General features: G+C 40.5%; 2 protein-coding genes across 8 annotated transcripts in view; one reads left to right on the top strand and one right to left on the bottom strand.

Moving 5' to 3' along the window:
- The window catches only part of CCDC146 (coiled-coil domain containing 146), a 129714-nt gene extending 119092 nt beyond the window's left edge, over positions 1–10622 (top strand). For 3 of the 4 annotated variants that reach the window (XM_019744541.3, XM_019744542.3, XM_088797794.1), the window contains 5 exons: positions 390–618; positions 4202–4330; positions 4885–5022; positions 8476–8724; positions 10095–10622. In XM_019744541.3, the coding sequence (XP_019600100.3) occupies positions 390–618; positions 4202–4330; positions 4885–5022; positions 8476–8724; positions 10095–10298 (949 nt within the window). In that variant the 3' untranslated portion in view covers positions 10299–10622. The remainder of the gene's footprint in view (positions 1–389; positions 619–4201; positions 4331–4884; positions 5023–8475; positions 8725–10094) is intronic. The other variant, XM_074340627.2, reaches the window with a different exon arrangement.
- A 2025-nt stretch (positions 10623–12647) lies between these two features.
- Positions 12648–15177, bottom strand: part of GSAP (gamma-secretase activating protein) — a 101140-nt gene continuing 98610 nt past the window's right edge. For all 4 annotated transcript variants that reach the window (XM_019744568.3, XM_019744572.3, XM_019744569.3 and 1 more), the window contains 3 exons: positions 14032–14133; positions 13769–13868; positions 12648–13372 (listed from right to left, as the gene is read on the bottom strand). In XM_019744568.3, coding sequence (XP_019600127.2) covers positions 13281–13372; positions 13769–13868; positions 14032–14133 — 294 coding nt within the window. In that variant the 3' untranslated portion in view covers positions 12648–13280. The remainder of the gene's footprint in view (positions 13373–13768; positions 13869–14031; positions 14134–15177) is intronic.

Raw genomic sequence — 15177 nt, 5'->3', positions numbered from 1 at the left:
GCCATCTGCCTGGGTACTTCCCACAGGACCTTGGTTGGCAAGTCTAAGAAAAGGGGGTCTGCAGAAAATCAGATTACGGGGTCACTTTGTTCTTGCATGGGGAATGACATTCTCTCTCACCCCGGGAAACCTTTGGCAAGTTGCACAGAAACTGTGCCCGCCAACCTTCCAGTCCACTCAGAGTTGAGACACTGAACAACTGTCCGTCTCCTATCCCCCCAAAATCAAAGTGCGGAGTTTGACTAGAAAACCACCAGTGTATATGGATTTTCTTCTAGAATTATGCAATGTTGTTGTGTAGTTTGCACCGAAATCCAAGGGAACCCCAATGACTAGTAAAACTGTGGCCTGAACATCCTCTTAGCCTCTACCTCTCGATTTGACCATAGTGGTGTTCAGCTGATAGAGCGGGAAGAAGAAGTGTGCATTTTTTATGAAAAAATAAATATCCAAGAGAAAATGAAACTAAGTGCAGAAACTGAAATACATGTCCTGGAGGAAAAGATCCGATTCCTGAAACTGAAGATTGCTGAGAAGCAAAGGCAGATTCATGTGACCAAGCAACTGCTGCCAGCCAAGAAGTCCCTGGATGGCGACTTGGCCGTGCTCCAGATCCAGGTGGGCAAGTGTTCAGGAGACACTTCCAGGACATTTGCTGATTTTTTCTCCTCCATTATTGCTTTGTAGGTCGTATCTGTAAGAACCCGTAAGTTAAATGTCTTGTTTAAAAACGCCTTGGAACACTGCCACAGGGTGATATCTAAGCTTCAGGCAGCTGAGCTACAGATTATCTTTTTTTTGTTCCCCCCCACCGGCTGCATGAAGCATTTTCTGCCTTTCCTGGAATGCTGACCCTCCCAAATCTCAACTCTAGCTCAGCTTCCTCATAGCGCAAATTCTTTATTTTACTGTTACCAGCATAATTACTTCTGATGTTTGCTGGAAAGACCTTGGGGACCATCTAGCTCTCTTATTTTTAGTACTTTTGCCCTCTGGAGCCAAGATCGCTGTTTGTTATTAATTGGCAATCACATATAATTAGACTCCTTATTAACCCACGTAGTTTTCCTGTAATTTAATAACCTGGCCTCCGACATGGCCTTCTTAAAAGTGGAATAAAGCCAAAAGGTTTAAACATGAAATAGCAAATAAAAGACAGAAAATAAAGCTACTTTCTTCACATGTAGTAATTGCAGTTTTTTCTTAATGAAACTATAAGAAAAAATTAAGCTAAAAAATTGTGGCTTAAACTTTTTTCCATTGACATGATGTAGGAACAAATTTTAGCCTATAAAAAGTTGTCTAAAATGTCAGGTTTGCTTTCAGACTTTTTTCTGATTACAAAATTGAGACATGTTCAGTTAATAATGTTTTGAAAAACATAAAATTTTTAAAGAAGAAAATAAAATTCTATCCCCAAGATATAATCACTATTGAAATTATCAAAAATCTGGAAGAGATCCTTCTAGTCTTTTTCTAGGTGTACAAATAAATTATTTTCATTAGCTCATGCTGTAAACACAGCTTTGGGTTCTGCTTTTTAAATATAATCATGTCATGGGGATTCACAGGACTTGTGGGACTGGATGATGGATCTACTTTCATACTTTATGTCACTGGAATGTGTATGTGCTATGTAGATGACAGGATCTTTCATTTTGCACAAATATGCCACGGTTCTGATTCCAGTGTTTGTTTTTTAGCCATAAGTTCTCCCATTCACTTCTTCAGTAAGTGTAGCCCTGACTTGGATGGATTGTCTGGAACATTCCCCACGCCTCCCACAGGTCTCCCTCAGGATTCCTGTGACACAGGCATCCAGTGAGGTTTGTTTGGGCGACCCCCACATCAGCTTGCACACACAGTGCCTGCTCCACTTGGGTGCCATTCAGTGCAGACGTAGGGCTCGCTCCTTGTTCAGATCGCACCTACGCAAAACCATTCATGCAAGGCCTTGGTCGGTGAACTGACTTTACTGAAGATTTGGAGCAACAGTGTAAGAGGGTACATTACAGAAATGCAAAGCACTTCAAGTTAAATATCAGACATCCACGTCCTTCAAAGTTCCATAGGGCCACTCCAGACCAGGAACAGTCCCCAGGGTATCTTACCCCATGCAGCATCCTAGCCTGACTCCATTTCACTGGCTTGTCTTTCAGCCTTTCCCACCACCACCACCACCCCCACCTACCTCCCCCAGGCACTTCATACTTGTCTCATTCCACTTTACAGAATAATTTAGCTCTCCCTAGCTCTCCCAAAGCACAGTTTTAGGGACATCTTTGCTCATACTAAACTATCAAGATGCCCAGCAGAACAAAAAAACTAAATTCAATAAAATCCACAACAGAAAAACTTCACTCTCTACTATGTAAACATTTTATTTGTGTTAATTGCAGATAAATACTTCTAGTCAATGGATATAATTAGTTGTTCTTAAAATATATTTTTTGTTCCAGCCAATCCATCTAAATCAGGACTACACTTATTGAAAAAGTGAATGGGAGAACCCACGGCTAAAAACTGTATATGACATTTTATTGTATCAAACCAGTTATTTGGTGCGAGCTATGAATTCAGTTTACCCAAGAGGAAATATTATGCATTTAACGACAGTACTGGACTATCTGATGTGAACCTTTACCATTCTGACTGCATATGAATTGAGACATAGGGATTATGTGTTATCACCAGTTACTATTCTACCAGTTAGTTCTAAGCTTCAGAACAGTTGAATACAAAGTTCCCCATTAGTCTTCTCTTAATTATTTGTCTATTCAGCACGAATCACGTGGGCACTTTGAACGACTTGATGTGAAATTTTGGGCTTCGGACAAGCCATTTTGTACCCTGCCTTGTAGTGCTGGATCCCTGTCATATCCTGTTATCTGTAAAAGCTGCAGTGTTCTGTGTTTTTCTCAAAGCCTTCTCATTTTTGCATCATTTTCGGAATTCTCTTATGGTTTGCATTTTTTCAGTTGCTTGAAACAGTTTTTAATCATCCAACAGTCTAACCCAAGGATTATTGTGAGTCATATTTTCCCGATGCTTGCAATAAGAGGTCCCTTTTAGGGATCTTGGAAGTCACAAGAACTATTTTAGGACACAAGAACACTATTTTATAAGGAAAAAGTGAACAGTTTTTCCTCAAAGGCCCATGGGGAAATATGACCAACCAAGGCACCACTTTGATAATAAGTAAGCACCATGTTTTGTTTCCTATTTAATTTCCTAATTAAGAGAAGGAAATATTAAGTGTTGTTAATCATAATACAACAAATGCTTAATTACATATAGGTGCATATCATGTTTCCCTAAAAATAAGACCTAGCCAGACCATCAGCTCTAATGCATCTTTTGGAACAAAAAATAATATAAGAACCGGTCTTATTTTACTATATGACCTGGTATAATATAATATAATATAATATAATATAATATAATATAATATAATATATACTGGGTCTTATATTAATTTTTGCTCCAAAAGACACATTAGAGTTGATGGTCAGGCTAGGTCTTATTTTCGGGAAAACACGGTACTTTAACTCCATATTAAGGGAAAAAAACTCAGTGTAGCTGCTACTTCTACTTGGGAGTGGCCATATTTCTTCATCCACCTCCAAAGTCTCATCAATTCCACAAATATATTGATACATAAAATATTATATTGGGTGTTCGGCAAAAAGAGAAATAATCCAGGCTATTCTTCCCAGACTGTGCATTATGTTGACCTACTAATTAAGAATTTATTCTCTGGGAGGAAGCCATTAAAGCTATTTTCAGAAAGGGTTTAAAACTGGAGTGTAGTATGTTGTCTACCTGGTGTGTTGTCCACTTTGGCCTCTGTAACAACCTGCAATAAAGAAGTTAAGTCTGTATAGTTTGAGCTCTGCAACCAAACATCCCATGAGTATAACATGAAGTGGGAAGTAATCAAAAGGCTGGCTGTAAACTCAGCTTTTACTTTGATGACTCAGGAGTTACCACCTTTCCTGGTAGAGTCAGTTACAGACATCCTCCTGATCCCATGAGTGAGCAAAAGCGTTGCTTAAGTCCCATGAGAGCATGTTCAGAGTTTTCTTCCACTTTTGCCTGTGTTGGTCCTAGTGAAAGACACAAGACCTTGGGCTACTAGATTTTAAGATTTACTGGGCAAAAGAGTTAGTTTTGAAGTTAATGTTTCTTTCTTGTTTAATAGTTTTCACAGTGTACAGACAGAATAAAAGACCTGGAGAAACAGTTTATAAATCCTGAGGGTAAGAACAGAACCCGCTTCCTTCCAGGGAAAGATATGACTGAAGAAGAAATGATCAAAAAATTAGATGCGGTAAACATTCTTTCTTAAAATAGCATCAGTTAGCCCCTCCTTGGTCAGCGTCACAGATATCTGTACTACTGTCTCATGTTATGCGGACAGATTTATCCCTCATTCTTCTAGCCATTAATATCGTCCTTGCATTGTAATCTAGTAAAAAAACTTAATCTCGACTTTCAATGCTTGCCAAAAGGAACAAAAATTGAATGGTTTCAAGATGTCCACTTTGTCTCTCATAATCCAAAGGAGCAATTTTGGCATCTTGAATGGATTCATTTCTCTTCCTGCTGGTAGTATATCAGAGGAAGGTCAACACGGAAGCTAGACGGAGCTGAGAGGGCCCTTCTCTGCTCTGGGGAGAAAGAGCTCCCAGGGCTGTCTGGAGGGGGTTGGGACAAGGGAAATCTTGACTCAGCCCAGTTCTAAAGACTTTCTAGAGGTCTCTTGGCAACTACAAAAGCATTGTCTCTTCATTAAGGGGGTAAATAGTGCTCTAATTAGGAAAGAAGTTTTTGACTTGCATGACCTTTTCCCCCCCTTCCTATTGAAATTGTTTTCGACTGTAGCTGGAACTACAGCTGGCCAAGAAGGAGGAGCAATTACTGGAAAAGGATTTCATCTACGAGCAGGTCTCCCGGCTCACGGACAGGCTCTGCAGCAAAACTCAGGCCTGCAAGCAGGACACATTGCTCCTGGCCAAGAAGGTCTGTCTGAGACCATTACCTCTCTTCTGCCTTGCTCCTTTATTGCCATCTGTTTTCCGCAGACTGCTTTGTTTAGGAAGCCCTGGGGAGATTAGGCTTTGTGATGAGAGAAACATAAAGATATAAAGTGAAAAATCTAAAGATGACTCTTAGAGAATTGTGCAAAATAAGTCCCAGTCTTATTCCCTGACTGAATTCACTTTACAGCATGAAAAACCTAAGCCTTTCAATGACAGTGTACAAGTTTCACTTACCTGGGCACCTACTCAAATATGACAATCATTGGCTTTATATTTCATGTGCCAAGTTAAATCCTTTCCAGTTCCTTGTGAATGGAGAGCTTCACTTCTCCATCGGTCTGCATGCGAACTCAGCCAGAACCCAGACATGCAAGGGGACATTAATGGCAACCGTTACACAAATGGGCATATCCCACTGTGGGGTGGAGCTACCACCAGGCCCCACTAGTGACGACAGGCCAGGAACACAGAGCTTCCTAATTGCGGAAGATTAAACTACTCTACCAGGACTGCTGATCCAGAGCCACAGGGTCAGACAGGAACTGCCAGCAACTACCTTGGAAGGGGCAGTGGCAGGAGGGAAGGACGTTGCACCATTGGGTGGTCGGAAGATCACGTGACCTCTGGGCCCCTTGGAGCCTCCCGCTGTAACAGCACAGGGATTTCAGTCAGTTGGCAGTAGTTACTGAAGCTGCTATGTGCTCCCCTCATGCTGGGTATGGGGGCAGAATCAGAGAGGAAGGCACACATTGCCCACACCGCCGTCTAGTGCGGGGAGACAGAGAGGAAAATGAATCATGGGCTCCAGAGGGCAGCAACTCTTCCTCATTCTTCTTTGTCTCCCCAATGCTTAGCGTCTACTACACTCTAGAAAAACATTTACAATAAGTAAACAGTCAGTCCCATTCTAGAAACAGTTCTGGCACACTAAATAAATAGGAAATTATTCTAAATTTCAAGTCTCCTTTGCCATTTTTATTTGGCTTTTACACTTCCGCTCCGATGACTTACACTGGTAGGCAGATCAGTCCAGCGGCACTAGTGCAACTCGCAACTTTACCTCATAAAATAAGAACATTAAGACTTTTTTAGGCTCATGAAGTTTGCCTGACATAGCACATCTGATGTTTGTTTAAATGTTGCCTTCCTTCCTTTTGCAAAATGAACTTCCCTGTCTTTGGAGACAGTCAATTTTTGCCGAGGGCGAGCTTGTCAAAGCTGATGGCAGTCTCTCTGGAGGGCAGCAGCAGTGCTAGGGAAATGCAGACGGTGGCTGCTGCAACTGTTCTCATAGTCAGGAAGGTTCCAGCACAACTGAGTTCTAGCCTAGTGATTCAGCGCCTCTTTCCTTTCCCCACCTTCTGTGCTCCCTGGCTTTTAAAAATATATATATATTTAAAATTATAATTTTCTCATAGTAGGCATTGCTAGAAGGTAGAAAGATGTTAATTCGAATCCCAGATCTGTGATTTATGATCTTGAGAAAGATACATAAATGACCTTAAAACTGAGATTCCTGACCTGTGGAATGGGTGTGATATTAGCGAAAGTTGTTTTGCAACATTACACAGTCACGCAGGAGTGGCCTGGTCACTTGTGGGTGCTCAACAAGAATGCATGTCTTCCCAAGCCTCTTCTCTTTCCTAGAGAGCTTACGGTGCCTCTTCCAAGTTTCCCAAATGAACAGAAAATGGAAAATAGCGGCAAAAACTTAGAGCAACCCAGAATAATGCCATCACTTTTTTGATTTACAGAGAAGGGAGGTTGGCTAATTATACATACACACAACACTCAAATGTGCAGTGACTGATTAAAAAAATTTAAGAGAGATAATGACGCACCAAAGCTTTAAATGGTAGTCATTTTTATTCAACGTATGCTTCCTAAAAATTACCGCAGGGTAGAAGAGTTTTAAAAATTTATATTCCCTACTCCCTTAAGGAGGCAAAGTGTATACATAATAATCAGTCATTGCCTTTTCAGCGGCAGGTAAACCATTAGGGACAACATTCCTCGAAGCAAATGTGCAGACAGACCAGTGTGAGCTCTATGAGGAGAGGAGAGGGTTTCAAGGTCAGGTATAGTGTTTGGAAGCTCATATGCACATCTCAGTTTACCCTGGTTCAAAGGACTGAAGGATTAAAACAGACTGAATTTACTCATTCCTTCATTCAACAAACATTCAATTTTATTTTTGCTTGGTGCCTCCTATGTTCCAAGCATCATTCTGGACACTGGGAATATGGTGAATAAAACAAACAGTCCTCGTTCTCATGAAGAGTGCATTCTTGTGGGTAACAGATTATAACCAAATACCCAAATACATAGATACGTAATATAACGTCAGTGGTGAAACAGGATATAAATTAAAAATAAAGCAGGATAATATGATAGAGAGCATTGGCAGCGGGGAGGAGTCACCACTCACTGCCCCACCCTGAAAAGCTGCACTATGGGCTGGAAACCTTAGAGGAACCACCATGTCCAGTATCACTATTATTCTGTCTTTTAAAATCAATTATTCCACTTAGTCCTATCTTTTCATTCTTTTATAAAAAATAGCTGATGTGAAATGGTAAACACACACAACCAGAATATTTCATTTCAAATTACTGGTTATTCAGTTCATGCTTGGTTATGGCCTAATAATTAGGCATCCCAGGAATTACAATCAATCATAAAAACACGTTGAGGTGTGATAGTTTCCATTACAAATCATTTCAGATGCAGAACCTCTGCTGATTGCCTTATCTAAATAAAGAGTAACTTTTAAATATAGTTTTTGTTCTAGATTTATTTCTGCTGGGTAAGTGACAAATTAATAACATGGCCAAGTTAGGCCAGAACTTAGACATCAGGAACACCCCATCCTCCTCACCTCATCACATCTTAAAAGTACAGAGACTTAAAAATTCCCCTCGATGCTATCCAACTGGTAACTTGGGGAACATACCGTGTTTGCCCGAAAATAAGACCTAGCAGGACCATCAGCTCTAATGCGTCCTTTGGAGCAAAAATTAATATAAGACCCAGTATTATATTATTTATATTATATTATGTTATGTTATATTATAATTATATTATAATGACCCAGTCTTATATTAAAATAAGACCAGGTCTTTTTAAATTTTTGCTCCAAAAGACACACTAGAGCTGACGGTCCAGCTAGGTCTTATTTTCGGGGAAACACGGTATCTCTGTCTTTTCCCTCCTTGTCCTTATTGACAGAGCTAGGGTGTTGGGCTCAATCACTGAGGTTTCCCGCCCCCTCCCTCCTTTCTCATTTTCTCTTTCTCACTTAAACTCTCCTTCCTTCAGGCAAGCACGACCCCCACCACTATAGACAGCCAGCAGCCCGCCCTTTGCTTCCCCTCTTCATGGAATGTGTGCATAGGCTAACGTACATACATTGTTATGGGCTCTTTAATTCTAGATGAATGGCTACCAGAAAAAGATCAAAGATGCTACTGAAAAAATGATGGCTGTTGTTGCTGAGCTGTCCATGAAACAAGCTCTGGCCATTGAACTCCAAAAGGAAGTCAAGGAGAAAGAAGACTTCATCTTCTCTTGCAATGCCAGGATAGAAAAGGGTCTGCCACTCAATAAAGAGATTGAGAAAGAATGGCTGAAAGTACTTCGAGATGAAGAAATGTATGACTTGGCCATTGCTGAAAAGTCGCGGGTAAGTTTGGCTTCTATGTTGCATTTGTAAAGTGGCCAGGAAGGGCTGTTTTCAGGGCTTTCAATCCTCCCAAAATATATGAAAAACTTCCTACTCTACCACACGTAGTCCCCAACAGTCATAAGAAAGAAGTTTTGGGTTTTTTAGCTACTATGTAGACAAGTCAAAGTACAACAGTCCAGAGCGCCATGCTGGTCTCTTGGCAAGCACCAGGCTCCACCCAGTCTCAGGCCCTGGGCTGGGGAGTGGAATACAAGGGACTCCCACCGGCATGGCAGCGACCAGGCTGGCGATGGTTTTATCCATAGGTCTCCGATCTCTGTCCTCACACCCCTGCTCAGACCACTCCTCACTCGTCCACGTCCACCTGCTGTGGCCACCACAGCATCTTGTGAGGCCTCCTGCATGTCATGGCTGTCACAGCCGTTTGCAGACTCCGTCGTTTCTGCAGACCAGAGGCCGCAGTGCCACTGGCCGAGGTCTATCACTCGTTCCACATGCAAGTTGTGTACACAGTTCTTCTGCCTACTCCCACGACCTTTCTATATTCTTAGAATGGAATTAGGCATCTCTTTCTAAGGAGACTACATCTTGGGATCCACAGTTCACTCCCAGATTGTCAAGTAGACATCCTTGAAAAGGTGACTATTAACTCCCTAAAAGGTACATTCCACACATGCTAGGAATATCTGAAAACAGGGTTTGATCTGTAATTCCCACACTGCCTGGGACTATAAATTTTAGGGCATTCAGATTTTACCTATGGTGTCCCAGCTGTCATTTGCCTGCCTCCACCACTTAGAATTTTTTTTAATGCTGCTAGAGATTTCTCTCTTTTCCAGAAGCACAGGTAGAATCTTGAGGACCCTGAGGCTCAAAGCAAGCTGCTGACTATTTCTCGCCTCCCATCCTGCTTTATTCCTTCTCGCTTCCTTTGTAACACTTGCTCACCAGTGACTTACCAAAGGAAATAGATTGTCCTACTTTTGTCAAAAACAAAAACATGGAAATAATTAGTGCTTGATGAAAGATACTGAGATTGGAATATAGTGAATTTAGAGCCCACCAACCAGACGATGACAAACCCTAAACCCCAGGAACAGAGTGATGCTTGAGCAACATGGGTCATTCCAATGAGATGCAATGTATGTGTGTGAGTGAGTGAGTGAGTGAGTGTGTGTGTGTGTGTGTGTGTATGTGTGTGTGTGTGTGTGTGGTGACTTCACCTCCATAACCTCCTGTCCTGTGGGGGAATATTGGCCAGCACAGCCTAAGACCGCTCAGACCCAGCTGTGTCTGGTGGGCCCTGGGGATGAAGTGACTTCACCAGAATTTTAAAAAAACTGAAAAGGAAAAATCATTCTTTGCAGGAGTTCTTGGAAACAGATAATCGCCAGCTGCCCAGTGGTGTTTACACAACTGCAGAGCCGCGTCCAAATGCCTACATCCCAGAGGCCGAGGCCACTCTTCCTTTGCCAAAACCGTATGGTGCTCTGGCTCCTTTTAAGCCCAGTGAACCTGGGGCCAATATAAGGCACATAAGGAAACCCGTTATAAAGCCAATTGAAATCTGAACATGTGCACCAATCCGGGCTTCTCAAGAACACGCTTCAGCCAGGCTTCCTCATGTCCACAGCTGGAAAATATCAGCACAATACTCTAAACTACAGACAAATACAACATCCACAATTAATCAACAACAGAAAACAACATGGTTTCCTTTTACATCCACTAATTGCTGCATTTTACATGGTATTGAGTAGAACTGTCCTACAATTATGTCAAAGCATATATCTGCATTTCCTTCTTTTTCATTCTCTATATTGACTACCTTTCAGAAATATATAGTAGGCCAGGTGCCATAAAAATGCAATAAAAATAAATCAATTTTCAATGAAGTACAGAAATTGGCAGAGTGGTCTTTGTTTATTAAAGACAAACAAATGCTGCTCAATATACTGACTTTAAAGAAAGAGAATCTTTGGCGGAAAAAAAAAACATTCCAAGCATCACAGGGGCTTAACTCACTGTTAAATAAACAGTTACATTTGAAGTAAATGTTGGTAAATCTAACTCAATTAAAAAGGAACAGGGAGCAGGTTAGCTCAGTTGGTTAGAGCACGGTGCTCTTAACAGCAAGGTTGCCAGTTTGACCCCCACATGGGCCACTGTGAGCTGCACCCTCTACAAATAGATTGAAACAACTACTTGACTTGGAGTTGATGGGTCCTGGAAAAACACACTTAAAATAAATAAAAGTTAAAAAAAAAAAAAAAAAAAAAAAGGAGTAGGGAAGCTTGTCATTTTAAAAATGATATTATGGTGATTCTTTTTACAAGAATGCTTTTGCTGCCAAAATAATTATGCCTTAATTTATCTTTCTTATAAATCTAAATTTTTCACAATGTTGTATGCAGATAAACTCATGATTATTTTAAGCTCTAATACCAGATTTTTCAAAATTTCAATAAACATATTTGTAACTTGGCATGTGAAAGAGTTGAAAATGAGGCCAGTTCCATTTATTTCATTACTCTAATTTCATTGCATTGCATCCAAGTATATTCCTAATTCTGTTTTTACATTTTTTCATGAATACACAAGTAGATTTGAAACCTGTAATTTTACATTCATTATAATGCCCAAACTATCTTTATTTCATACTGGTATCAGTTATGAGTTTTATTTCACAACTCTGTGTATGAGAAATACCCCATTCTTTTATTTTGCTAAATCAAACAAAATCTGTCCTAAGCCCCATCCTGCCAGATTGAAGGGTAATTTAATCTCATTCTCAGTCTCCCTGAATCTAACCAGAATGCTGTGTGAAGTTACTGAAAAGCAATTCCTTGGGAGTGCCTGTGATAAGTACCACTGTATAAGCCAGTGGTTAATACAAAGAAATGCTGCATAAACACAGTTCCTGTGTTGTAGGAATTAGTAATCACATTAGGGATTCAAAAAAGATACACATAGGAAGCTTAGCAACATAAGACTAGAAACATAATTTTTAAAAATCACAAAGGGATGGATATTTAAGTATTACAACTATGTGCTACTGGTTCAGAGAGGCAAGATGCCATGTGTGCTGGAAAGGCCAGGGGTCATAGTCCAATGGAACTTCTTACCTGGCCCTTTAGCATAAATAAAACTTTCATAGGTGGAGAGGGGATTCCAGGCATGAGCAACAGCCTAGGCAAGGCTTGGAAGTAAAACGAGAGAAGTTGTGTTCAAGGCCCAGTGAACTGAGCTGGCTGGGACAGAATGTTCATGCCAGGGGACTGTCTGCGGCCAGGATCAGGGAGACATCGAACTTGAGTTTGGATTTCATCCCGTAACGAATGGCAAGTTATTAAAGGATTCTGAACAGAGGAGTGACAGGAGCAAGCTAGTGTTATCTCAAATGTAAGTCAGATGATTAGGCTCTAGAAAGCGACCGAAACAACCCAGGTGGGAAAAGAAAAGGGTAGGGAATGAAAAATAATGACTTTATCAAGAGAAAAGAATCAGCACTGCCTTGCTGATAAGGCTCCAAAATTTTGAGCCTCAGTGAGCTTGAAGGATTTGGCCCAAAACGGGATTTCTATAGGAGAGGACCATTTTTAGAACACAATCTTGATTTTAGAACAAAGTTGAATTATTATACCAGCTATTGATACTGATAATGATTTAAATTTCACAAATTCATTGAGGGAAACAGTGTGAAGAGAGAAAAGCAAAGGGTTATGGGCTGACCCCAGGCAGCAACGGGATTTATGGGTCAGGATGAAGTCCCCGTAGGAAAGAGGGAAAAAAGAAGCAGCAGAACTAGTTAGATGTCATGAGGTGCTCTGGGGGAACGTATCCATGGACTCCTGATTTCTGGCTGGAATAAAAAGGCTATATGTTCACAGAACAAAAGGGTCAGGCCCAAGCTTTCAGCGTTTTGTTTCTTTTTTAAAAAATCAGATACATCTAAATCAAACTTTTATAAATATAAAAAGCTTAAAAACATCAAATACAGTTCCATCTGAACCATCACAAAGACAAATCCTACTCTAAATACTGTATATACAAACTGCTGTAGGTTGCAAATTCTTCTATACTAGAAATGGCAGATTTGACTTCATCCAAATTCAGTTTTTTAAAAAGTATCCTCTTGCCAGATACAGTTTTTGTGCAGCACTTAATTTTTCCACTTGTCATATGTTTTTTTTCAATGACACATCGGGTGTCTGTTTTTCTAAGCACTGTTCCCTACATTTTTAAAGGGTATTTTATTTCAGAGTGCAACAGGAACGAGCTCTTGGCCAACGAAGCCACCAGGAAGAGCCTTACTTACGCCACTGTCGCCCTTGGACTGCCTGTCATCTCTCGACACTTGACTGCTCCTCCGCTGTTCAAAACTGAGATAAGGCACTGCAGTTTAGTTCTCTCTGAACAAGTACCGAACTGAAATTCAGATGGCTCCACCCGTATTCTCATTTTGGTCCCCAATTTTAAATATTGCTAAAGAATAGAAGTAGAGCTGATGAGCAAGATTAAACATTGGAAGCTGATCAACTGTACTTTCTTTTTTATAAGCCTAGAAGCATCATGGTGTGTTTCAGAGCTGCTTCCTCCACAAACGTGGCATCCACGTTATCGTGTCCTTCAAAAGCATACAGAGCTGGGGGGAAGGAAGGAGAGAAAAGAGTTACTATGAAGCCATGGAACATTTATAATGTTGTTCCCACAGCTCGCTGAAGTAAGAAGTATTTTATATTTTAACAAAATTCATTATTCCGAGACTGTGTTGTAAAAATGTGCTAAAACTCAGCACCAAGAAAGGTCATTTGCATCGACCAAATTGGTTTTTAACCTCTGAAACCCTTAGAGACCTCAGAGGTGATTATTCCTTTGGTAATTTACTCTAGATAAGTTGGGTATGGCTAATTAAAACCGAATGCAATAAGGGCCCACTGACAGGGGTATTTTGGAAAGGAAAGTGTGCACAGAAGTAAATAGGGACTGACTGATGTGTCAAGGAAGAAGCACAAAAACTCTGAGAGCAGGAGTGAATTACCTTGACTGGAAGATTCTAGATCTGTCAATGTTTCAATGAAGTAGTTGAGAGGCAGAAATTCTATACTAAATGATGACTTGTCAATCCTAGAACTCTGAGGCTAAAAAAGAAACCATTTCGGGTATTAGTTGACTCTCTAAAACAAGCACAAACTTTTCTTTGAAAGTGGTAAGAACTACAATTGCTATCCATATAGGTATGCTGAAATGAGCCAACAGGATCCAAAACACATTTAGTGGAGCTGTGCTTTCACTCTGACCCACCTGTTTCTTATAGTTCTGAAGCAGTCTCTTCACATGGTTCCGGGAAATAATGTTAGAACTCATAGGATGATCCCAAAGCCGACAGATCTTCTGACCAATAAGCTATGATGCAAATTGAAAATAGGTCAAGGAGGATTTCAGGGCAGTGAAAATACTCCATATGACACTCTAATGATGGCTACATTTCATGCATTTGTCCAAACTCATAGGATGAACAACACCGAGTGAATCCTAGTGTTAAGTATGGACTTTGGGCGATTGTGATACATCAATGTAGGTTCCTTTACTGTAACAAATTGTCCCCTCTGGTGGGGATGCTGATAACGGGGGCGCCATGCAGGCGTTGGGGTGTTTTAAGAGATGGAAAATCTCTTACCTTCCACTCAATTTTTTTTTTTTTTTTTTTTTTTGCTGTGAATCCTAAACTACTATAAAAAAGAGTAAAGTCAATAATAAAAATAAAAGGATGGAAAAATATATAAAGGAGAATATCGCTTACACTGCATTAAGTAATATACCTTATATCTATTTATAACTTTAAAAATATTATTCCAACGTAGCTAGTTAGTCTAAAAGGCCTTTTATGGTTAATGACCCTTGGAGAAAGGCCATTTACTAGGAGGAATGCTTCTGAATTTTGAAAAAATACTCTGAGGAAATGCAACCCTGAGGGAAGAAGTCTAAGCACTGAGGTTGCCAAATTCTTTTTCTGAAATGGACTTCATCTGCTACTCTTCAAAACTGGGGGTCTGCATGTCAACCCGAAATGATGTTTCAATATCATATTATAAAAAACTAAAGGTTATAGACATGTTCTCTGCCAATGTCTTGCCTGGAAAATTTTAATTCCCTAAGAGTATGAGGCAAAAACATCAAATTTAGAGCGCAAACTACATGTGCAGAGACCATCCCCAAAGAGATCCAGCCGAGGAAAATACGCTTTGTTTTCTAGTCTTGCCTTTGCTTCAGCAAGCCCATGAGGGGGAAAGGCTGTGACAAAGCAAGCCGATTAGGTAGAGAAAGGCAATGGACATCCTTTCATGGGAGGATTGTGGGAGGATCGCGCCACATGTACAAGTGCTCAAGGTATGTAAACAGCGCACAGAGCGAGCTGGCCAGGGCTCTCAGGGTGAGAATGTTGGCAGA

This window comes from Rhinolophus sinicus, chromosome 4, assembly GCF_057876585.1.
Source record: "Rhinolophus sinicus isolate RSI-liver-muscle chromosome 4, RSI-T2T, whole genome shotgun sequence".
Taxonomy (NCBI): Eukaryota; Metazoa; Chordata; class Mammalia; order Chiroptera; family Rhinolophidae; genus Rhinolophus; species Rhinolophus sinicus.
This window is presented reverse-complemented; position numbering and strand designations above follow the sequence as displayed.